General features: G+C 43.6%; 1 protein-coding gene across 1 annotated transcript in view; it reads left to right on the forward strand.

Moving 5' to 3' along the window:
* stab1 (stabilin 1) overlaps window positions 1-26418 on the forward strand; it is a 187331-nt gene that overhangs the window by 128075 nt on the left and 32838 nt on the right. Inside the window, exons 49-56 of the mRNA XM_045691993.2 lie at window positions 2169-2300; window positions 4657-4716; window positions 5529-5705; window positions 5811-5891; window positions 6990-7136; window positions 15368-15424; window positions 15636-15721; window positions 16580-16698. Coding sequence (XP_045547949.2) covers window positions 2169-2300; window positions 4657-4716; window positions 5529-5705; window positions 5811-5891; window positions 6990-7136; window positions 15368-15424; window positions 15636-15721; window positions 16580-16698 — 859 coding nt within the window. The remainder of the gene's footprint in view (window positions 1-2168; window positions 2301-4656; window positions 4717-5528; window positions 5706-5810; window positions 5892-6989; window positions 7137-15367; window positions 15425-15635; window positions 15722-16579; window positions 16699-26418) is intronic.

Below are 26418 nucleotides of genomic sequence, written 5' to 3' on the forward strand. Positions count from 1 at the left end.
TTGACCATTTCTGGCTCGGACAAGGCTTGCTTCTCCAAGCCTACTTCTCCAAGGCCTACTACTCCAAGGCCTACTTCTCCAAGCCTACTTCTCCAAGGTTTACTTCTCCAAGGTTTACTTCTCCAAGGTTTACTTCTACAATACCTACTTCTCCTAGGCTGACTACTCCTGGGTTTAATACTCCTGGGTTTACTACTCCAAGGTTTACTACTCCTTGGTTTAATACTCCTGGGTTTACTACTCCAAGGTTTACTACTCCTGGGTTTAATACTCCTGGGTTTAATACTCCTGGGTTTAATACTCCAAGGTTTACTACTCCTGGGTTTACTACTCATGGGTTTAATACTCCAAGGTTTAATACTCCAAGGTTTAATACTCCTGGGTTTACTACTCCAAGGTTTACTACTCCAAGGTTTACTACTCCAAGGTTTACTACTCCTGGGTTTAATACTCCTGGGTTTACTACTCCAAGGTTTACTACTCCTGGGTTTAATACTCCTGGGTTTAATACTCCTGGGTTTAATACTTCTGGGTTTACTACTCCAAGGTTTAATACTCCTGGGTTGACTACTCCAAGGTTTACTACTCCTGGGTTTACTACTCCAAGGTTTAATACTCCAAGGTTTACTACTCCTGGGTTTACTACTCCTGGGTTTACTACTCCTGGGTTTACTACTCCAAGGTTTACTACTCCTGGGTTTACTACTCCAAGGTTTACTACTCCAAGGTTTACTTCTACAATGCCTACTTCTCCAAGGTTGACTACTCCAAGGCCTACTTCTCCAAGGTTTACTACTCCTGGGTTTACTACTCCTGGGTGTACTACTCCTGGGTTTACTACTCCTGGGTTTACTACTCCAAGGTTTACTACTCCAAGTTTTACTACTCCTGGGTTTACTACTCCTGGGTTTACTACTCCTGGGTTTACTACTCCAAGGTTTACTACTCCTGGGTTTACTACTCCTGGGTTTACTACTCCAAGGTTTACTACTCCAAGGTTTACTACTCCTGGGTTTACTACTCCAAGGTTTACTACTCCTGGGTTTAATACTCCAAGGTTTAATACTCCAAGGTTTACTACTCCAAGGTTGACTACTCCTGGGTTGACTACTCCAAGGTTGACTACTCCAAGGTTGACTACTCCAAGGTTGACTACTCCTGGGTTTACTACTCCAAGGCCTTCTTCTCCAAGGTTTACTACTCCTAGGTTTACTACTCCTAGGTTTACTACTCCGGGCTTGACTACTCCGGGGTTTAATACTCCAAGGTTTACTACTCCAAGGTTTACTACTCCAAGGTTTACTATTCCAAGGTTTAATACTCCAAGGTTTACTACTCCTAGGTTTACTACTCCAAGGTTTACTACCCCAAGGTTTACTACTACTTACATCTTTTGACCAGACTAAAAGAGTTTGGCATCATACAATTTGCGTGCCAGAGGATGTAATTCTTAAAAGTCTAAGCCATTGGAGGTGGGTTCTAAGCTTACATATGGAATTGTTTTAAGAAGGTGAATTCATTTAGCTATTTGATGTTGAATTGTAGGACCCCTTTAGGTATCAACAACAAAAAGAAGAAAGTGATTTGATAAAAGATTGAATTTGGCCTTTACTACTACTATAGCCTAGAGAAACACATTGAATAACACATTCATTAATGACAAAAAATAAAGTGTCCTTTCTTCTAGGAGATAGAAGAAAGCTCAGAGAGAACACCATCATGTTCATGAGAGCCTAGTCTTTCCATAGAAGGGTCAAATTAATTTATAGGCCAAACCGTTTTCGTAAGAAGACCGATTTTCGGAATGTCGCCTGGTCTGACAAACAGAGCTGTCGTTCTCCCACTTTCCACCGCAGATGCGGAAGGCCGACAGGTATCATTAGCTTAATTAAAAACGGACTGTTTTTTATGGGCATTTTTTATTACGTAAATGTTTTATTGGAACTCTCTTTCGTCTTGGTCTATTAACTAACTTGATGTTACCAGGTTGGCCAAAACTACATCCCACCAAAATGGGATGACATTTCAGGTGGTCTTTTCAAACAGCTCTTACACTAAAAGGGCATTAAAAATTATTTTCACAATTTCACAGTATTTTTCCAACCTCATAGTGTGTAAATGTATATGAAAAAACACAGGAAATCTCTCTTTCTCCCTCCCTCTTTCAGGGCTCTGTGTACATTAATGATGATGCTAGGATAGTCTCCAGTGATTATGTGACAGCTGATGGTGTGATCCACTACATTGACAAGGTCCTCACCCCATATGACCTGAAGGATCAAAAGGCTATACCATCCAAGGTAGGCTATGGCTTCATGTATGCCACTTAGCATACACTTTGATCCAAAGCTACTTACAGATATAGCGTGCATTCGTTTTCCATATGGGTGGCCTCAGCGGGAATCGAACCTATGATCCTTGACTTTGCAAGCTCCGTGCTCTACCAACTGATCAACAGAGAGATGGGCACCCTATTCCTATAATATGTAGGGATTTAGGGTGCTGCCATTTGTGGAAGCAAGTCACAATTTAATCCCCAAATAGGTTTTATTAATTTGAAAATCACTCGTGAATAGGGATTCATATTTTCCTGAAAATCTACCAAGTTTAAATTCTGGGGAATAATTCATATTTATCCCGAGAGTCCAAGGAAATACAGTAAAAAAAAAATAATCAGAAGTCCCAATTTAAAGCGTTTAAAACCAAGATGGTCACTAAGCCAGGGTCCTCCCAAAGAGGGGCGTTGCGCCACCTTGTCTGCTTGGATGCGTCACTAGGTAAAGGTTTCAGAGCAAATTAAAGTCATATTTAGTAATGATAGAGTAACTATCTATGATCGCTAATGAAATTACGAAACAGGACGTTCATAAATTCCCGAGCGCTACGTTCCTCAATTCACTCAGCGGGTTTTCTGATCAGGCTTTTGCGTAGTCAAATCATACAAACTTTGTAACTGCAGTCAAACAAAAGTCAAATGACAAAAGTTGCTAAACTTCCTCCTTCAACGAATGACAGAATATCACCTGTATTTGTCAAAAATCGAGTTGATGGTTATACAGAAAGCTGATCAGCCCATGACTGACAGAGAGATGAAGAGTGGAAATGTTTCAAGTATCAAAGTATCTTAACGGGGACTGTTTTAAAAAAACATCCATATCTACTGTCATAGCGTTTGTTGATCACACGTTCTCTACCTAAACCCTATATGGGCAGCAAAACGAGACAGCACGTTCTGTCGTAAAACAAATCTGTCGTTCTGCCCCTGAACAAGGCAGTTAACCTACTGTTCCTAGGTCGTCATAGAAAATAAGAATTTGTTCTTGCCTAGTTAAATAAAGGTTAAATAAAATCTGACATAGAGGGATTCTGATGTACGTAGGCCAGATGTGCTCTGATAATGCATCCTACGGATTAGAGAATAAAGTTAGGAATTTTTCAGGACTCAGGATTTGGGGTTTCAGTGGGATTGAGACTGGATAGGAACATAACCTAGGCTCTAGGACAGGAGGAGACTGGATAGGAACATAACCTAGGCTCTAGGACAGGAGGAGACTGGATAGGAACATAACCTAGGCTCTAGGACAGGAGGAGACTGGATAGGAACATAACCTAGGCTCTAGGACAGGAGGAGACTGGATAGGAACATAACCTAGGCTCTAGGACAGGAGAGGACTGGATAGGAACATAACCTAGGCTCTAGGACAGGAGGAGACTGGATAGGAACATAACCTAGGCTCTAGGACAGGAGGAGACTGGATAGGAATATAACCTAGGCTCTAGGACAGGAGGAGACTGGATAGGAACATAACCTAGGCTCTAGGACAGGAGAGGACTGGATAGGAACATAACCTAGGCTCTAGGACAGGAGGAGACTGGATAGGAACATAACCTAGGCTCTAGGACAGGAGGAGACTGGATAGGAACATAACCTAGGCTCTAGGACAGGAGGAGACTGGATAGGAACATAACCTAGGCTCTAGGACAGGAGGAGACTGGATAGGAACATAACCTAGGCTCTAGGACAGGAGAGGACTGGATAGGAACATAACCTAGGCTCTAGGACAGGAGGAGACTGGATAGGAACATAACCTAGGCTCTAGGACAGGAGGAGACTGGATAGGAACATAACCTAGGCTCTAGGACAGAAGGAGACTGGATAGGAACATAACCTAGGCTCTAGGACAGGAGGAGACTGGATAGGAATATAACCTAGGCTCTAGGACAGGAGGAGACTGGATAGGAACATAACCTAGGCTCTAGGACAGGAGGAGACTGGATAGGAACATAACCTAGGCAGTTATCCATGTTAATCCCTAGACCTATCACGGTAATCCATGGTAATCCCTAGACCTATCACGGTAATCCATGGTAATACCTAGACCTATCACGGTAATCCATGTTAATCCCTAGACCTATCACGGTAATCCATGTTAATCCCTAGACCTATCACGGTTATCCATGTTAATCCCTAGACCTATCACGGTAATCCATGTTAATCCCTAGACCTATCACGGTAATCCATGGTAATACCTAGACCTATCACGGTAATCCATGTTAATCCCTAGACCTATCACGGTAATCCATGTTAATCCCTAGACCTATCACGGTAATCCATGTTATTCCCTACTTGTGACATATTGTTTCCTTATATTTCAGCTTAACTTCACTGAAGCAGGTGAACTATATGGATACATCAAGTTCAGCAAACTGGTGCAGGTAAACAAATCAAATCAAATGTTATTGGTCACATACACGTGGTTAGCAGATGTTATTGTGAGTGTAGCGAAATGCTTGTGTTTCTAGCTCCGACCGTGCAGTAATATCTAACAAGTAATATCTAACAATTTCACAACATATAATTTATACACACACAAGTGTAAAGGAATGAACAAGAATATGTATGAGCGATGAGCGATGGCCGAACGGCATCGGCAAGATGCAGTAGATGGTGTAGAGTACAGTATATACATATGAGATGAGTAATGTAGGGTATGTAAACATTATATAAAGTGGCATTGTTTAAAGTGGCTAGTGATACATTTATTACATCCAATTTTTTCATTATTAAAGTGGCTAGAGATTTGAGTCAGTATGTTGGCAGCAGCCACTCAATGTTAGTGATGGCTGTTTAACAGTCTGATGTGTATGGCTGTTGATTTACTAATTCATGTATAAAAGCTAAAACACATTTACTACCCTATCAATAACTTTAATCTCAAATGCATACAGTGTGCTTTTATGGGGCAAATCCCAATTTACACAAAGTCGAAATTTCACTTAGCCTCCCATTGAAGTAGCATATGGCATTCAGCCAATCACTGCACGTTGTACAAATGGACCAGGGCTTTAAGCTCTTTGTTAGGGGGGGCCACCTGATTGGCTGAACACAGTAAACGACACCTAGCGTTGTGGTGGAAAATGGTCCTATTGGTCATTGTCACGCCAGCACTAATACATCTGAGACCACAGTAGATTGGGGAGAAAGGAACAGGGGTTCAAGCCCCTGACCATGTTGTTATTATCATTAGGATGCCAACATGCTGAACCTGGTAGAGAGCTCCATCCACCAGCCCCTGACCATGTTGTGGCCATCTGACGCTGCTCTCAGCTCTCTGTCCGAAGAGAGACAACACTGGCTCTACAGTCTTGATCACAGGGACAAACTCACAGCTATCATCAAAGCTCACATTATACGCAATATCAAGGTGAGGCTATGGGTGCATCACAAATGTTTTTGATGACTTCATGATGTTGTTTTTGATAGTGATCTTGTATTGATTATAACGATGTTGATCTCTCTCTCTCTACAGAAGATGACCTTGACGTCGTCCACTACCTACCGGACGATGCACGGATCAACCTTCACCTTTAGCTGTAACAAGAAAGTCGTTGTGAGTAGCTACTTCAACCTCATTTACACCTCTGTGTCTCAAATGACACCCCATTCCCGATATAGGGCAGTGCTTTTGACCAGAGCCCATCGGTGCACTATAAAGGGAATAGGGTCTAAAGTAGTGCATTATAAAGGGAATAGGGTCTAAAGTAGTGCACTATAAAGGGAATAGGGTCTAAAGTAGTGCACAATATAGGGAATAGGGTCTAAAGTAGTGCACTATATAGGGAATAGGGTCTAAAGTAGTGCACTATATAGGGAATAGTGTCTAAAGTAGTGCACTATATATGGAATAGGGTCTAAAGTAGTGCACTATATAGGGAATAGGGTCTAAAGTAGTGCACTATATAGGGAATAGGGTCTAAAGTAGTGCACTATATAGGGAATAGGGTCTAAAGTAGTGCATTATAAAGGGAATAGGGTCTAAAGTAGTGCACTATATAGGGAATAGGGTCTAAAGTAGTGCAATATATAGGGAATAGGGTCGAAAGTAGTGAACTATTAAGGGAATAGGGTCTAAAGTAGTGCACTATATAGGGAATAGGGTCTAAAGTAGTGCACTATATAGGGAATAGGGTCTAAAGTAGTGCACTATATAGGGAATAGGGTCTAAAGTAGTGCACTATATAGGGAATAGGGTCTAAAGTAGTGCACTATATAGAGAATAGGGTCTAAAGTAGTGCACTATATAGGGAATAGGGTCTAAATTTGTGCACTATAAAGGGGATAGGATCTAAAGTAGTGCACTATATAGGGAATAGTGTTTACAGTAGTGCACTATATAGGGAGTAGGGGGCCATTTGGGGCATATCCCTTATTTATCCCCAGGGCGCAATTATAGCTGTTTGATGAAAGAAATACAATTAAGATACATGGTGCACCATCTGCTCAGATCGACTGGGCCTTCCATGTTCCTCTCTCCCCAATCTCACATCTTCATCTAGCCTGGTTCTAGATCCGTTTGTGCTTTCTTGCCACGGGTGTAACTGACTATAGGAGTTTGGAAGAAAGCACAAAGAGATCTGGGACCAGGCTAGTTCTCATCTTGTCCTGTGATTATCATGTTTGTTTGTTTGTTTGTTTGTTTGTGTGTCAGGGGGACATCATGGTGAATGACAACATGGCGAGGATCCTGGACCGTTTCATGCTGTTTAACGGGGGCGTCGCGTATGGCATCGACCAGCTACTGGAACCTCCCGGTCTGGGTGCACACTGTGATGGACTGGAGGACAGGACTATATACGTAAGAGACTTTAATATCATGTTCATAATAGTATTATTTATTTCTGATATATCTGGAGAGTTCTGGTTCTTCCGGCAGGAGACGTTTCTCCCACAGCATGTGATGTACTGGACTGGACTGGACGGAGAAATGAGATGACAAAATAATCCTCATGTGTGTCTATGCTCAATGGACAGTTTAAAGTATACGCATCGGGGATATATGAGTGTCTGTGAAAATGGAGACACAAAGACACAAAACATCAAGGCAATAACATTATAGAAACGAGGCAAAATCATTGTTTAGGATCTGCAGTGTCTAAGGTGGACAGCCAGAATGCCTCTCTTTCTTTTAGTTTACGTATGAAGTCACCTCTTGGTGAAATGTTGGCGTGTTTTATAGATACAAAGTGCAGTGAGGAAGGTGAGCTGTGTTTTTATTAAGAATAGCAGCCTTATGTTCCACAATGTTCATTTGGTTTGACCAATAAGCAGCCTCACAGATGCATCTTGGCTTGAACCAAGTGTCACAGGGGTCGTTGAATGGAGACGTTGCGTGGATAGTGCTCATTCTTAATTCTTTAATGAAGACACTTTAACGAAAAAACAACAAAACGACCAACAACGTCAGGTAGACTTAGACTAAACGGAAAACACAACTACCCACAAACCCCAAAGGAAAACAGGCTGCCTAAGTATGGCTTCCGAACAGAGACAACGAAAGACACCTGCCTCTGATTGGAAACCATACCCGGCCAAACATGGAAAAACAACACATAGAAAACTAGAACACTCCCACATAGAAACAGAAAACCCCAAAACCCACACAAAACAACCCCCTGCCACGCCCTGACCATATTACTATGGTAAATGACCTCTTTACCTGGTCAGGACGTGACACCAAGATGGCGTAGCAGTCGGACGTGTGTTTGTCTTGTCCCGTGTAAATAGTAAATAGTCTGTTTCTTCATTTTTTTCCGTATATATTTAAATCTCACTTTCCATCTATGTACTAAATATACTTTCCTGCAACCCGCCTCACCCAATGTGGTACGGATCTGCTATTTTATACCTTATAACTGGAACCTCCATCAGGAACTAGCCAGCTAACTAGCTACTAGCTAGTAGTCACTGTTAGCCACGGCTAGCGGTCTTCACCTTTAGCTCGGACACCAGCCAGCTTTAGCTCGGTCAATACCTGCCAGTCTGCTCAGCACGATATCAACTCAGAGCATATCGGACTGCTTTTCTCTACCACATCTCCAGATTCCTGCCTCAAGCTCTGGACCATTACACCTGATCATCGCAGCTAGCTAGCTGCAAACGAGTGGCTATTGCTGGCTAACTCCTCTGTCCCGAAGCAAGCACCAGTTAGCCTTGAGCTGGTTTCGAGCAAGGCCCATCTCCCGGCTAGCCGACGAAGAATACCAGCTAATTCCTGGGCTCCAACACCTCTTTCGCCAATTTGCCTGGACCCTTTATTGTTGACGCGGAGCCCCGCCGATCCATCACGACTGGTCTGCCGACTTAATCGTCCGATGTGGTTTCAACAGGCATTCTGTTGCAATGTCACCAAAGACCCATCTGCTAGCTTTCCGAACGCCGTGTCTCCCGCTTGCCTAGCGTAGTAGCGACTAACGAATGGCTCCCTGACTCACCTATTGCTGCTCATTGGACCCTATGATCACTCGGCTACACAGCTGATGCCTGCTGGACTGTTCACTAACATGGTACCTCATTTTGTTTACCTGTCGGCCCCAGCCTCGAACTCTGGTCCTGCGTGTACCAAACTGACCCTCTCTGCCCATTCATCGCCATTTACCCATTGTAGTCTTAGCTGTCCTGATCAACATCTGTGATTGCTTTATGCCTCTCTCTAATGTCAATATGCCTTGTCTACTGCAGTTTTCGGTTAGTTCTTATTGTTTTATTTCACTGTAGAGCCCCCAGTCCCACTCAACATGTTTTAGATAGCCCTTTTGTCCCACCCCCCACACATGCAGAGACCTCACCTGGCTTAACTGGTCCCTCCAGAGATGCAACCTCTCTCATCATCACTCAATGCCTAGGTTTACCTCCACTGTACCCACATCCTACCATACGCTTGTCAGTACATTATGCCCTGAATCTATTCTACCACGCCCAGAAATGTGCTCCTTTTATTCTCTGTTCCCAACGCACTAGACGACCAGTTCATATAGCCTTTAGCCGTACCCTTATCCTACTCCTCCTCTGTTCCTCTGGTGATGTAGAGGTTAGCCCAGGCCCTGTAGCCCCCAGTACTACACCTATTCCCCAGGCGCTCTCATTTGTTGACTTCTGTAACCGTAAAAGCCTTGACTTCATGCATGTTAACATCAGAAGTCTCCTCCCTAAGTTTGTCTTATTCACTGCTTTAGCACACTCTGCCAACCCTGGTGTCCTAGCCGTGTCTGAGTCCTGGCTTAGGAAGACCACCAAAAATTATGAAATTTCCATCCCCAACTACTACATTTTCCGTCAAGATAGAACTGCCAAAGGGGCGGAGTTGCAATCTACTGCAGAGATCGCCTGCAGAGTTCTGTCTTACTATCCAGGTCTGTGCCCAAACAGTTCGAGCTTCTACATTTAAAATCTACATTTCCAGAAACAAGTCTCTCACTGTTGCCCTGGACACCATATGTGAATTGATTTCCCCCCATCTATCTTCAGAGTTTGTACTGTTAGTGACCTAAACTGGGATATGCTTAACACCCCGGCCGTCCTACAATCTAAGCTAGATGCCCTCAAGCTCACACATATTATCAAGGAACCTACCAGGTACAACCCTAAATCCGTAAACATGGGCACACTCATAGACATCATCCTGACCAACTTGCCCTCTAAATACACCTCTGCTATCTTCAACCAGGATCTCAGGGATCACTGCCTCCTTGCCTGCGTCCGTAACGGGTCCGCGGTCAAACAACCACCCCTCATCACTGTCAAACGCTCCCTAAAACACTTCTACGAGCAAGCCTTTCTAATCGACCTGGCCTGGGTATCCTGGAAGGATATTGACCCCATCCCGTCAGTAGAGGATGCCCGGTTGTTCTTTAAAAGTGCCTTCCTTACCATCTTAAATAAGCATGCCCCATTCAAAAAATGTAGAACTAAGAACAGATATAGCCCTTGGGTCACTCCAGACTGCCCTTGACCAGCACGAAAACATCATGTGGCGTTCTGCATTAGCATTGAATAGCCCCCGTGATATGCAACTTTTCAGGGAAGTCAGGAACCAATATACACAGGCAGTTAGGGAAGCAAAGGAACTGAAAACAGAAATTTGCATCCTGTAGCACAAACTCCAAAAAGTTCTGGGACACTGTAAAGTCCATGGAGAATAAGAGCACCTCCTCCCAGCTGCCCACTGCACTGAGGCTAGGAAACACTGTTACTACTGATGAATCTACGATAATTGAGAATTTCAAGAAGCATTTTTCTACGGCTGGCCATGCTTTCCACCTGGCTACTCCTACCCGGCCAACAGCTCTGCACCGCCCGCAGCAACTTGCCCAATCCCCCCCCACCCCACTTCTCCTTCACCATAATCCAGATAGCTGATGTTCTGAAAGAGCGGCAAAATCTGGACCCCTACAAATCAGCTTGGCTAGACAATCTGGACCCCCTCTTTCTAAAATTGTTGCAAAGCCTATTACTAGTCTGTTCAACCTCTCTTTCGTGTCGTCTAAGATGCCTAAAGATTGGAAAGCTGCCGCGGTCATCCCCCTCTTCAAAGGGGGAGCACTCTAGACCCACATTGTTACAGACCAATATCCATCCTGCCCTACCTTTCTAAAGCCTTCAGAAGCCAAGTTAATAACCTCTTACATCTAGACGTTCCGCTAGCGGAACACCTGCTCCAATATCCAATGATGGCCGTGGCACGAAATACAAAGTCCTCGAAAATCCGAAAACTTCAATTTTTCAAACATATGACTATTTTACACCATTTTAAAGGCAAGACTCTCCTTTATCTAACCACACTGTCCGATTTCAAAAAGGCTTTACAGCGAAAGCAAAACATTAGATTATGTCAGCAGAGTACCCAGCCAGAAATAATCAGACACCCATTTTTCAAGCTAGCATATAATGTCACAAAAAACAAAACCACAGCTAAATGCAGCACTAACCTTTGATGATCTTCATCAGATGACACTCCTAGGAAATTATGTTATACAATACATGCATGTTTTGTTCAATCAAGTTCATATTTATATCAAAAACCAGCTTTTTACATTAGCATGTGACGTTCAGAACTAGCATTCCCACCGAACACTTCCGGTGAATTTACTAAATTACTCACGATAAACGTTCACAAAAAACATAACAATTATTTTAAGAATTATAGATACAGAACTCCTTTATGCAATCGCGGTGTCCGATTTTAAAATAGCTTTTCGGCGAAAGCACATTTTGCAATATTCTGAGTAGATAGCCCGGCCATCATGGCTAGCTATTTTGACACCCACCAAGTTTGGTACTCACCAAACTCAGATTTACTATAAGAAAAATTGGATTACCTTTGCTGTTCTTCGTCAGAATGCACTCCCAGGACTTCTACTTCATCACCCAATGTTGTTTTGGTTCCAAATAATCCATAGTTATATCCAAATAGCGGCGTTTTGTTGTGCGTTTAAGACACTATCTGAAGGGTAACGAAGGGTGACGCGCCCGGCGCGTTTCGTGACAAAAGATTTAAAAATATTCCATTACCGTACTTCGAAGCATGTCAAACGCTGTTTAAAATCAATTTTTATGCGATTTTTCTCGTAAAAAAGCGATAATATTCCGACCGGGAGTCGTTGTTTTCGTTGAAAGACAGAGAAAGTAAAATGGACTCTTCTCGTGCACGCGCGCGCCAGTCATTGTTCTCAGATCGACCACTATCCAAATGCGCTACTGTTTTTCAGCCATGGCCTGCAAAGTCATCATTCAACCTTCTGGCGCCTTCTGAGAGCCTATGGGAGCGTTAGAAAATGTCACGTTACAGCAGAGATCCCCTGTTTTGGATAGAGATGATCAAGAAGGCCAAGAAATGGTCAGAGAGGGCGCTTCCTGTTTGGAATCTTCTCAGGTTTTGGCCTGCCAAATGAGTTCTGTTATACTCACAGACACCATTCAAACAGTTTTAGAAACTTTGGAGTGTTTTCTATCCAAAGCTAATAATTATATGCATAATCTAGTTTCTGGGCAGGAGTAATAATCAGATTAAATCGGGTACGATTTTTATCCGGCCGTGAAAATACTGCCCCCTATCCATAACATGTTAACAAACAGATCACTGACCATTTCGAATCCCACCATACCTTCTCACTATGCAATCTGGTTTCCGAGCTGGTCATGGGTGCACCTCAGCCATGCTCAAGGTCCTAAACGATATCATAACCGCCATCGATAAAAGACAGTACTGTGCAGCCATCTTCATCGACCTGGCCAAGGCTTTCGACTCTGTCAATCACCGAATTCTTAACGGCAGACTCAACAGCCTTGGTTTCTCAAATGACTGCCTCGCCTGGTTCACCAACTACTTCTCAGACAGAGTTCAGTGTGTCAAATCGGAGGGCCTGTTGTCCGGACCTCTGGCAGTCTCTATGGGGGTGCCACAGGGTTCAATTCTCAGGCCGACTCTTTTCTCTGTAGCTAACAATGATGTCGCCCGTGCTGCTGGTCATTCTCTGATCCACCTCTACACAGACAACACCATTCTGTATACATCTGGCCCTTCTTTGGACACTGTGTTAACAAACTTCCAAACGAGTTTCAATGACATACAACTCTCCTTCCGTGGCCTCCAACTGCTCTTAAATGCCTGTAAAACTAAATGCATGCTCTTCAACCGATCGCTGCCCACACCTCCCCGGCCGTCCAGACTTAGAATATGTGGACAACTACAAATACCTAGGTGTCTGGTTAGACTGTAAACTCTCCTTCCAGACTCACATTAAACGTCTCCAATAATTTTAGAAAGACAGGGTCCAGATTGTCTAGCCTGACTGATTTGTAGGGGTCCAGATTTTGCCGCTCTTTCAGAACATCAGCTATCTGGATTTGGGTGAAGGAGAAATGGGGGAGGTTTGGGCGAGGTTCTGTGGGGGGTGCAGGGCTGTTGACCGCGGTAGGGGTAGCCAGGTGGAAAGCATTGCCAGCCGTAGAAAAATGCTTATTGAAATTCTCAATTATAGTGGATTTATCGGTGGTGACAGAGTTTCCTATCCTCAGTGCAGTGGGCAGCTGAGAGGAGGTGCTCTTATTCTCCATGGACTAAACAGTGTCCCAGAACTTTTTTGAGTTTGTGCTACAGGATGCAAATTTCTGCTTGAAAAAGCTAGCCTTAGCTTTCCTAACTGCCTGTGTATATTGGTTCCTGACTTCCCTGAAAAGTTGCATGTCACGGGGGCTGTTCGATGCTAATGCAGAACGCCACAGGATGTTTTTGTGCTGGTCAAGGGCAGTCAGGTCTGGAGAGAACCAAGGGCTATATCTGTTCCTGGTTCTACATTTTTGAATGGGGCATGTTTATTTAAGATGGTGAGGAAGGCACTTTTAAAGAACAACCAGGCATCCTCTACTGACAGGATGAGGTCAATATCCTTCCAGGATACCTGGGCCAGGTCGATTAGAAAGGCCTGCTCACTGAAGTGTTTTAGGGAGTGTTTGACAGTGATGAGGGGTGGCCGTTTGACATCAGAACCATTACTGGTGCAGGCAATGAGGCAGTGATTGCTGAGATCTTGGTTGAAAACAGCAGAGGTGTATTTGGAGGGCGAGTTAGTTAGGATGATATCTATGAGGGTGCCAGTGTTTGCGGCTTTGGGGTGGTACCTGGTAGGTTCATTAATAATTTGTGTGAGATTGAGGGCATCAAGCTTAGATTGTAGGACAGCCGGGGTGTTAAGCATGTCCCAGTTTAGGTCACCTAGTAGCACGAGCTCTGAAGATAGATGGGGGGCAATCAGTTCACATATAGTGTCCAGAGCACAGCTGGGGGCAGAGGGTGGTCTATAGCAAGCGGCAACGGTGAGAGACTTGTTTCTGGAAAGGTGGATATTTAAAAGTAGAAGCTAAAATTGTTTGGGCACAGACCTGGATAGTAAGACAGAACTCTGCAGGCTATCTCTGCAGTAGATTGCAACACTGCCCCTTTGGCAGTTCTATCTTCTCAGAAAATGTTATAGTTAGGGATGGAAATTTCTGGGTTTTTGGTGGTCTTCCTAAGCCAGGAATCAGACACGGCTAGGACATCCGGGTTGGCAGAGTGTGCTAAAGCAGTGAATAAAACAAACTTAGGGAGGAGGCTTCTGCTGTTAACATGCATGAAACCAAGGCTTTTACGATTACAGAAGTCAACAAATGAGAGCACCTGGGGAGTAGGAGTGGAGCTAGGCACAGAGAGGAAGAGGTTCCTCACCAGAGGAACAGAGGAGGAGTAGGATAAGAGTACGGCTAAAGGCTATCAGAACTGGTCGTCTAGTACGTTCGGAACAGAGAGTAAGAAGGAGCAGGTTTCTGGACGCGATAGAATAGATTCAAAGCATAATGTACAGACAAGCGTATGGTAGGATGTGGATACAATGGAGGTAAACCTAGGCATTGAGTGATGATGAGAGAGATATTGTCTCTAGAAACATAATTTAAACCAGGTGACGTCATCGCATGTGTGGGTGGTGGAACTAAAAGGTTGGATAAGGTATATTGAGCAGGGCTAGAGGCTCTACAGTGAAATAAGACAATATTCAGTAACCAGAACAGCAATGGACAAGGCATACTGACATTAAGGAGAGGCACGCGTAGCCGAGTGATCATAGGGGTCCAGTGTAGTAGTGAGGCTGGTTGGAGACACGGCGATTCAGACAGTTAGCGAGAGTTTTCCGAGCTAAAGGTTAGCTGATGACCGCTAGCAGTGGTTAGTTGACTACTAGCTAGTAGCTAGTGAGCTGGCTAGCTTCTGTTAGGGGATTCCGGTTCAGAAGTAAAGAAAAATACTTTAGAAAAAAGCAGATCCACACTACACTGGGTGAGGCGGGTTGCAGGAGAGTATTTAGAAGTTGAGGTTTTAGAAAAATATTTTTTAAAAGATAGAAAAGACATATACACGGGACACGACAAAGACATCTGACTGCTACGCCATCTTGGACTTCATTACACACCATGGACCAACAAATATTCTTTACATCAACAACATAGGGATCACTACAAAACGTATTGTATGACGTACTGTATGTGTGTTGTTAGAGTCGATGTGGAAGCTGCTTGAGTCCCCGCCTCTGTCCCCATGGAACTGAAGATACGGTACGCACACACACACACACACACACACACACACACACACACACACACACACACACACACACACACACACACACACACACACACACACACACACACACACACACACACACACACACACACACACACACACACACACACACACACACACACACACACACACACACACACACACGCGCGCTAACCATAAGACACCATTTCCTGCCTTTCACAGGGCAAGACTGAGGTCTGCAACTTCATCAACCCCTACTCTATGCTCTACCCTCGACGTCACAATGTGATGTATGACCATGACTTCAGGTAGGGAGATTCCACAGTGATGTTTGACCATGACTTCAGGTAGGGAGATTCCACAGTGATGTTTGACCATGACTTCAGGTAGGGAGATTCCACAGTGATGTTTGACCACCACTTCAGGTAGGGAGATTCCACAGTGATGTTTGACCATGACTTCAGGTAGGGAGATTCCACAGTGATGTTTGACCATGACTTCAGGAAGGGAGACTCCACAGTAATGTTTGACCATGACTTCAGGTAGGGAGATTCCACAGTGATGTTTGACCACCACTTCAGGTAGGGAGATTCCACAGTGATGTTTGACCATGACTTCAGGTAGGGAGATTCCACAGTGATGTTTGACCATGACTTCAGGTAGGGAGATTCCACAGTGATGTTTAACCACCACTTCAGGTAGGGAGATTCCACAGTGATGTTTGACCATGACTTCAGGTAGGGAGATTCCACAGTGATGTTTGACCACCACTTCAGGAAGGGAGATTCCACAGTGATGTTTGACCACCACTTCAGGAAGGGAGACTCCACAGTAATGTTTGACCATGACTTCAGGTAGGGAGATTCCACAGTGATGTTTGACCATGACTTCAGGTAGGGAGATTCCACAGTAATGTTTAACCATGACTTCAGGTAGGGAGATTCCACAGTAATGTTTAACCATGACTTCAGGTAGGGAGATTCCACAGTAATGTTTGACCATGACTTCAGGTAGGGAGATTCCACAGTAATGTTTGACCATGACTTCAGGTAGGGAGATTCCACAGTAATGTTTAACCATGACTTCAGGTAGGGAGATTCCACAGTGATGTTTGACCACCACTTCAGGTAGAGAGTATTAATTTTCTTCATCCTCTTCTTCTACAGCCTCTACCCCTCTATGTCGAGGCACCACATGGGCCAGAGGATGGGCTGTAAAAGGATGTGTAAGAGTCAAGCCTGGGTCATGAGCTGCTGTAAGAACCACTATGGAAGAGATTGCCAAGGTGAGCCTTCCCACTGCCTCAGATAGTGATATACATGACATGATGAACAGTGTCCTCAGATAGTAGACATGATGAACAGTGTCCTCAGATAGACATGATGTACAGTGTCCTCAGATAGTAGACATGATGAACAGTGTCCCCAGATAGTAGACATGATGAACAGTGTCCTCAGATAGTAGACATGATGAACAGTGTCCCCAGATAGTAGACATGATGAACAGTGTCCTCAGATAGTAGACATGATGAACAGTGTCCTCAGATAGTAGACATGATGAACAGTGTCCTCAGATAGTAGACATGATGTACAGTGTCCTCAGATAGTAGACATGATGAACAGTGTCCTCAGATAGACATGATGTACAGTGTCCTCAGATAGACATGATGAACAGTGTCCTCAGATAGACATGATGAACAGTGTCCTCAGATAGACATGATGAACAGTGTCCTCAGATAGACATGATGAACAATGTCCTCAGATAGTGGACATGATGAACAGTGTCCTCAGATAGTGGACATGATGAACAGTGTCCTCAGATAGTGGACATGATGAACAGTGTCCTCAGATAGTGGACATGATGAACAGTGTCCTCAGATAGTAGACATGATGAACAGTGTCCTCAGATAATGGACATGATGAACAGTGTCCTCAGATAGTAGACATGATGAACAGTGTCCTCAGATAGACATGATGAACAGTGTCCTCAGATAGTGGACATGATGAACAGTGTCCTCAGATAGTGGACATGATGAACAGTGTCCTCAGATAGACATGATGAACAGTGTCCTCAGATAGTGGACATGATGAACAGTGTCCTCAGATAGTGGACATGATGAACAGTGACCTCAGATATTAGACATGATGAACAGTGTCCTCAGATAGACATGATGAACAGTGTCCTCAGATATTAGACATGATGAACAGTGTCCTCAGATAGACATGATGAACAGTGTCCTCAGATAGACATGATGAACAGTGTCCTCAGATAGACATGATGAACAGTGTCCTCAGATAGTAGACATGATGAACAGTGTCCTCAGATAGACATGATGAACAGTGTCCTCAGATAGTGGACATGATGAACAGTGTCCTCAGATAGTGGACATGATGAACAGTGTCCTCAGATAGACATGATGAACAGTGTCCTCAGATAGTGGACATGATGAACAGTGTCCTCAGATAGTGGACATGATGAACAGTGTCCTCAGATAGTAGACATGATGAACAGTGTCCTCAGATAATGGACATGATGAACAGTGTCCTCAGATAGTAGACACGATGAACAGTGTCCTCAGAGAGACATGATGAACAGTGTCCTCAGATAGTGGACATGATGAACAGTGTCCTCAGATAGTAGACATGATGAACAGTGTCCTCAGATAGTGGACATGATGAACAGTGACCTCAGATAATAGACATGATGAACAGTCCTCAGATAGACATGATGAACAGTGTCCTCAGATAGACATGATGAACAGTGTCCTCAGATAGACATGATGAACAGTGTCCTCAGATAGTAGACATGATGAACAGTGTCCTCAGATATTAGACATGATGAACAGTGTCCTCAGATAGTGGACATGATGAACAGTGTCCTCAGATAGTGGACATGATGAACAGTGTCCTCAGATAGTAGACATGATGAACAGTGTCCTCAGATAATGGACATGATGAACAGTGTCCTCAGATAGTAGACATGATGAACAGTGTCCTCAGATAGACATGATGAACAGTGTCCTCAGATAGTGGACATGATGAACAGTGTCCTCAGATAGTGGACATGATGAACAGTGTCCTCAGATAGTGGACATGATGAACAGTGTCCTCAGATAGTGGACATGATGAACAGTGTCCTCAGATAGTGGACATGATGAACAGTGACCTCAGATAGTGGACATGATGAACAGTGACCTCAGATATTAGACATGATGAACAGTGTCCTCAGATAGACATGATGAACAGTGTCCTCAGATAGACATGATGAACAGTGTCCTCAGATAGTAGACATGATGAACAGTGTCCTCAGATAGACATGATGAACAGTGTCCTCAGATAGACATGATGAACAGTGTCCTCAGATAGACATGATGAACAGTGTCCTCAGATAGTGGACATGATGAACAGTGTCCTCAAACGACATTATGAACAGTGTCCTCAGATAGTGGACATGATGAACAGTGTCCTCAGATGGACATGATGAACAGTGTCCTCAGATAGTAGACATGATGAACAGTGTCCTCAGATAGTGGACATGATGTACAATGTCCCCAGATAGACATGATGAACAGTGTCCTCAGATAGACATGATGAACAGTGTCCTCAGATAGTAGACATGATGAACAGTGTCCTCAGATATTAGACATGATGAACAGTGTCCTCAGATAGTGGACATGATGAACAGTGTCCTCAGATAGTAGACATGATGAACAGTGTCCTCAGATAGTGGACATGATGAACAGTGTCCTCAGATAGTGGACATGATGAACAGTGTCCTCAGATAGTGGACATGATGAACAGTGTCCTCAGATAGACATGATGAACAGTGTCCTCAGATAGACATGATGAACAGTGTCCTCAGATAGTGGACATGATGAACAGTGTCCTCAAACGACATGATGAACAGTGTCCTCAGATAGTGGACATGATGAACAGTGTCCTCAGATGGACATGATGAACAGTGTCCTCAGATGGACATGATGAACAGTGTCCTCAGATAGTAGACATGATGAACAGTGTCCTCAGATAGTGGACATGATGTACAATGTCCCCAGATAGACATGATGAACAGTGTCCTCAGATAGACATGATGAACAGTGTCCTCAGATAGACATGATGAACAGTGTCCTCAGATAGTAGACATGATGAACAGTGTCCTCAGATATTAGACATGATGAACAGTGTCCTCAGATATTAGACATGATGAACAGTGTCCTCAGATAGTGGACATGATGAACAGTGTCCTCAGATAGTGGACATGATGAACAGTGTCCTCAGATAGTGGACATGATGAACAGTGTCCTCAGATAGTGGACATGATGAACAGTGTCCTCAGATGGACATGATGAACAGTGTCCTCAGATAGTGGACATGATGAACAGTGTCCTCAGATAGACATGATGAACAGTGTCCTCAGATAGTAGACATGATGAACAGTGTCCTCAGATAGTGGACATGATGAACAGTGTCCTCAGATAGTGGACATGATGAACAGTGTCCTCAAATAGTGGACATGATGAACAGTGTCCTCAGATAGTAGACATGATGAACAGTGTCCTCAGATAGTGGACATGATGAACAGTGACCTCAGATAATAGACATGATGAACAGTCCTCAGATAGACATGATGAACAGTGTCCTCAGATAGACATGATGAACAGTGTCCTCAGATAGACATGATGAACAGTGTCCTCAGATAGTAGACATGATGAACAGTGTCCTCAGATATTAGACATGATGAACAGTGTCCTCAGATAGTGGACATGATGAACAGTGTCCTCAGATAGTGGACATGATGAACAGTGTCCTCAGATAGTAGACATGATGAACAGTGTCCTCAGATAATGGACATGATGAACAGTGTCCTCAGATAGTAGACATGATGAACAGTGTCCTCAGATAGACATGATGAACAGTGTCCTCAGATAGTGGACATGATGAACAGTGTCCTCAGATAGTGGACATGATGAACAGTGTCCTCAGATAGTGGACATGATGAACAGTGTCCTCAGATAGTGGACATGATGAACAGTGTCCTCAGATAGTGGACATGATGAACAGTGACCTCAGATAGTGGACATGATGAACAGTGACCTCAGATATTAGACATGATGAACAGTGTCCTCAGATAGACATGATGAACAGTGTCCTCAGATAGACATGATGAACAGTGTCCTCAGATAGTAGACATGATGAACAGTGTCCTCAGATAGACATGATGAACAGTGTCCTCAGATAGACATGATGAACAGTGTCCTCAGATAGACATGATGAACAGTGTCCTCAGATAGTGGACATGATGAACAGTGTCCTCAAACGACATTATGAACAGTGTCCTCAGATAGTGGACATGATGAACAGTGTCCTCAGATGGACATGATGAACAGTGTCCTCAGATAGACATGATGAACAGTGTCCCCAGAGGGTATTTTCATCCATATCATGTGAACCGTTTAGAAATTACAACACTTTGTATACCTAGTCACCACGTTTTAGGAACCAAAAGTATTGGGACAAATTCACTTGTGTATTAAAGTAGTAAAATGTTTAGTATTTGGTCCCACGTTCATGGCACCCAATGACTACGTCAAGCTTGTGACTCTACAAACTTGTTGGATGCATTTGCTGTTTGTTTTGGTTGTGTGTCACATTATTTTGTGCCCAATTGAAATGGTAAATCATTTTTTATATCATTTTGGAGTCACTTTTATTGTAAATAAGAATAGAATATGTTTCTAAACACTTCTACATTCATGTTGATGCTACCATGATTACGGATTATTTTCCTGAACGAATCGTGAAGAATGAAGAGGGAGAAACTAAGTAGCACAAATACTATACCCCCCCCCAAAAAAAACATGGGGTCTTTTATTGTGAGAGGTTGGCATATCTTGGGTGTATGTCACTTTCTAATTCACGATTCGTTCAGGATTATCCGTAACCATGGTAGCATCAACATTAACGTAGAAGTGTTTAGAAACTTATTCTATTCTTATTTACAATAAAAGTTACTGCAAAATGACATAAAACATTATTACAACTAAACGGTTCACCGGATATGGATGAAAATCCTCTCAAATCCAAACTTTGAGTACAGAGCCAAAAAGAAGAACAATTCTTCACTGTCCCAATCATTCTTGTATCGGCTGCGTCCCAAATTGCACAGGACCCTAGTCAAAAGCACTTTATAGGGAATAGGGTGCCATTTGAGATGCATTCATCTGTATGTGTACTTCAGGGGTGTCAAACTCATTCTTCAGAGGGCCGAGTGTCTGCGTTTTTTTTCCTTTCAAATAAGACCTAGACAACCAGGTGAGGGGAGTTCCTTACTAATTAGTAACCTAGACGACCAGGTGAGGGGAGTTCCTTACTAATTAGTAACCTAGACGACCAGGTGAGGGGAGTTCCTTACTGAGACCTAGACAACCAGGTGAGGGGAGTTCCTTACTGATTAGTAACCTAGACAACCAGGTGAGGGGAGTTCCTTACTGAGACCTTGACAACCAGGTGAGGGGAGTTCCTTACTAATTAGTAACCTAGACAACCAGGTGAGGGGAGTTCCTTACTGAGACCTAGACAACCAGGTGAGGAGAGTTCCTTACTGAGACCTAGACAACCAGGTGAGGGGAGTTCCTTACTGAGACCTAGACAACCAGGTGAGGGGAGTTCCTTACTGAGACCTAGACAACCAGGTGAGGGGAGTTCGTTACTAATTAGTAACCTAGACAACCAGGTGAGGGGAGTTCCTTACTAATTAGTAACCTAGACAACCAGGTGAGGAGAGTTCCTTACTGAGACCTAGACAACCAGGTGAGGGGAGTTCCTTACTAATTAGTAACCTAGACAACCAGGTGAGGGGAGTTCCTTACTAATTAGTAACCTAGACAACCAGGTGAGGGGAGTTCCTTACTAATTAGTGACCTAGACAACCTAGGTGAGGGGAGTTCCTTACTAATTAGTAACCTAGACAACCAGGTGAGGGGCGTTCCTTACTAATTAGTGACCTAGACAACCAGGTGAGGGGAGTTCCTTACTGAGACCTAGACAACCAGGTGAGGGGAGTTCCTTACTAATTAGTAACCTAGACAACCAGGTGAGGGGAGTTCCTTACTAATTAGTAACCTAGACAACCAGGTGAGGGGAGTTCCTTACTGAGACCTAGACAACCAGGTGAGGGGAGTTCCTTACTGAGACCTAGACAACCAGGTGAGGGGAGTTCCTTACTGAGACCTAGACAACCAGGTGAGGGGAGTTCCTTACTATTTAGTAACCTAGACAACCAGGTGAGGGGAGTTCCTTACTGAGACCTAGACAACCAGGTGAGGGGAGTTCCTTACTGAGACCTAGACAACCAGGTGAGGGGAGTTCCTTACTGAGACCTAGACAACCAGGTGAGGGGAGTTCCTTACTGAGACCTAGACAACCAGGTGAGGAGAGTTCCTTACTGAGTCCTAGACAACCAGGTGAGGGGAGACCTAGTCAACCAGGTGAGGAGAGTTCCTTACTAATTAGTAACCTAGACAACCAGGTGAGGGGAGTTCCTTACTGAGACCTAGACAACCAGGTGAGGAGAGTTCCTTACTAATTAGTGACCTAGACAACCAGGTGAGGAGAGTTCCTTACTAATTAGTAACCTAGACAACCAGGTGAGGGGAGTTCCTTACTGAGACCTAGACAACCAGGTGAGGGGAGTTCCTTACTGAGACCTAGACAACCAGGTGAGGAGAGTTCCTTACTGAGACCTAAACAACCAGGTGAGGAGAGTTCCTTACTGAGACCTAGACAACCAGGTGAGGGGAGTTCCTTACTGAGACCTAAACAACCAGGTGAGGGGAGTTCCTTACTGAGACCTAGACAACCAGGTGAGGGGAGTTCCTTACTAATTAGTAACCTAGACAACCAGGTGAGGGCAGTTCTTTACTAATTAGTGACGTTCATGAATTATTAAGGGAGAGTGAAAACCCGCATCAACTCTGCCCTACATGGAATTAGTTTGACACGTGCTGTACATTCATGGTAATAGTAAATACATTTTTCTTTAAAGTAATTTTTTTTTTAATGTTTGATCTTTTTGATTCCAGAGACACAGGGCATTTGGAAAGTATTCAGACCTCTTGACTTTTTCCACATTTTGTTACATTATAGCCTTATTTTAAAATGGATTAAATAGTTTTTTCCCCCACATCAATCTACACACAATATCCCATAATGACAAAGCAAAAACAGGTTTTTAGAATTTTTTTGCAAATGTATAAAACAAAAATAACTGAAATATCACATTTGCATAAGTATTCAGACCCTTTACTCAGTATTTTGTTGAAGCACCTTTGGCAGCGATTACAGCCTTGAGTCTTCTTGGGTATGATGGTACAAGCTTGGCACACCTGTATTTGGGGAGTTTCTCCCATTCTTCTCTGCAGATCCCCCTCAAGCTCTGTCAGGTTGGATGGGGAGTGTCGCTGCACAGCTATTTTCAGGTCTCTCCAGAGATGTTCGATCGGGTTCAAGTCCAGGCTCTGGCTGGGCCACTCAAGGGCATTCAGAGACATGTCCAGAAGCCACACCTGCATTGTCTTGGCTGTGTGCTTAGGGTTATTGTCCTGTTGGAAGGTAAACCTTCACCCCAGTCTGAGGTCCTGAGCGCTCAGGTTTTCATCAAGAATCTATCTATACTTTGCTCTGATCATCTTTCCCTCAATCTGGACTAGTCTCCCAGTCCCTGCTGCTGAAAAACATCCCCACAGCATGATGCTGCCACCACGATGCTTCACCGTAGGGATGGTGCCAGGTTTCTTCCAGACGTGACGCTTGGCATTCAGGCCAAAGAGTTCAATCTTGGTTTCATCAGACCAGATTATCTTGTTTCTCATGGTCTGAGAGTCCTTTAGGTGACTTTTGGTAAACTCCAAGCGGGCTGTCATGTGCCTTTTACTGAGGAGTGGCTTCCGTCTGGCCACTCTACCATAAAGGCCTGATTGGTAGAGTACTGCAGAGATGGTTGTCCTTCTGGAAGGTTCTCCCATCTCCACAGAGGAACTCTGGAGCTCTGTCAGAGTGACCATCAGGTTCCTGGTCACCTCCCTGACCAAGACCCTTCTCCCCCTGATTGCTCAGTTTGGCCGGACGGCCAGCTCTAAGAAGAGTGTTGGTGGTTCCAAACTTCTTCCATTTAAGAATGATGGATCCCACTGTGTTCTTGGGGACCTTCAATGCTGCAGACATGTTTTGGTACCCTTTCCCAAATTTGTGCTTTGACACAATCCTGTCTCAGAGTTGTACAGACAATTCCTTCTATCTCATGGCTTGGTTTTTGCTCTGACATGCACTGTCAACTGTGGGACCTTATATAGACAGGTGTGTGCCTTTCCAAATCACGTCCAATCAATTAAAGTTACCACAGGTGGACTCCAATCAAGTTGTAGAAACATCTCAAGGATGATCAATGGAAACAGGATGCACCTGAGCTCAATTTCAAGTCTCATAGCAAAGGGGATGAATACTTAAGCAAATAAGGTATTCCGGTATTTTATTTGTAATACATTTGCAAAAATGTCTAAAACCCTGTTTTCATTTGTCATTATGGGGTATTGTGTGTAGATTGATGAGGGAAAAAAAATATTTAATCCATTTTAGAACAAGGCTGTAAATTAACAAAATGTGGAAAAAGTCCAGGGGTTTGAAAACCTTCCGAATGCACTGTACGTGTCTGTTTGTTTACAGTGGTGTACAACCTTGCTGTCATAGAAATGATAACACTCAGAGCTTTACTTTGTAAAGGGGGAAACTTCAAAGCGATATGTTCCAATGTGTTTCAGTGTAAACTCACATCATCCACTACCAATGTGTTTCAGTGTAAACTCACCTCATCCACTACCAATGTGTTTCAGTGTAAACTCACCTCATCCACTACCAATGTGTTTCAGTGTAAACTCACCTCATCCACTACCAATGTGTTTCAGTGTAAACTCACCTCATCCACTACCAATGTGTTTCAGTGTAAACTCACCTCATCCACTACCAATGTGTTTCAGTGTAAACTCACCTCATCCTCTACCAATGTGTTTCAGTGTAAACTCACCTCATCCACTACCAATGTGTTTCAGTGTAAACTCACCTCATCCACTACCAATGTGTTTCAGTGTAAACTCACCTCATCCACTACTAATGTGGTTCAGTGTAAACTCATCTCATCCCTACTAATGTGGTTCAGTGTAAACTCACCTCATCCTCTACCAATGTGTTTCAGTGTAAACTCACCTCATCCCTACCAATGTGTTTCAGTGTAAACTCACCTCATCCCTACCAATGTGTTTCAGTGTAAACTTACCTCATCCACTACCAATGTGTTTCAGTGTAAACTCACCTCATCCCTACCAATGTGTTTCAGTGTAAACTCACCTCATCCCTACCAATGTGTTTCAGTGTAAACTCACCTCATCCTCTACCAATGTGTTTCAGTGTAAACTCACCTCATCCACTACCAATGTGTTTCAGTGTAAACTCACCTCATCCACTACCAATGTGGTTCAGTGTAAACTCACCTCATCCCTACTAATGTGGTTCAGTGTAAACTCACCTCATCCTCTACCAATGTGTTTCAGTGTAAACTCACCTCATCCACTACCAATGTGTTTCAGTGTAAACTTACCTCATCCACTACCAATGTGTTTCAGTGTAAACTTACCTCATCCACTACCAATGTGTTTCAGTGTAAACTCACCTCATCCCTACCAATGTGTTTCAGTGTAAACTTACCTCATCCACTACCAATGTGTTTCAGTGTAAACTCACCTCATCCTCTACCAATGTGTTTCAGTGTAAACTCACCTCATCCACTACCAATGTGTTTCAGTGTAAACTCACCTCATCCACTACCAATGTGTTTCAGTGTAAACTCACCTCATCCACTACCAATGTGTTTCAGTGTAAACTCACCTCATCCACTACCAATGTGTTTCAGTGTAAACTCACCTCATCCACTACCAATGTGTTTCAGTGTAAACTCA

This window comes from Salmo salar, chromosome 12 (assembly GCF_965601325.2).
Source record: "Salmo salar chromosome 12, fSalSal1, whole genome shotgun sequence".
Classification (NCBI taxonomy): domain Eukaryota; kingdom Metazoa; phylum Chordata; class Actinopteri; order Salmoniformes; family Salmonidae; genus Salmo; species Salmo salar.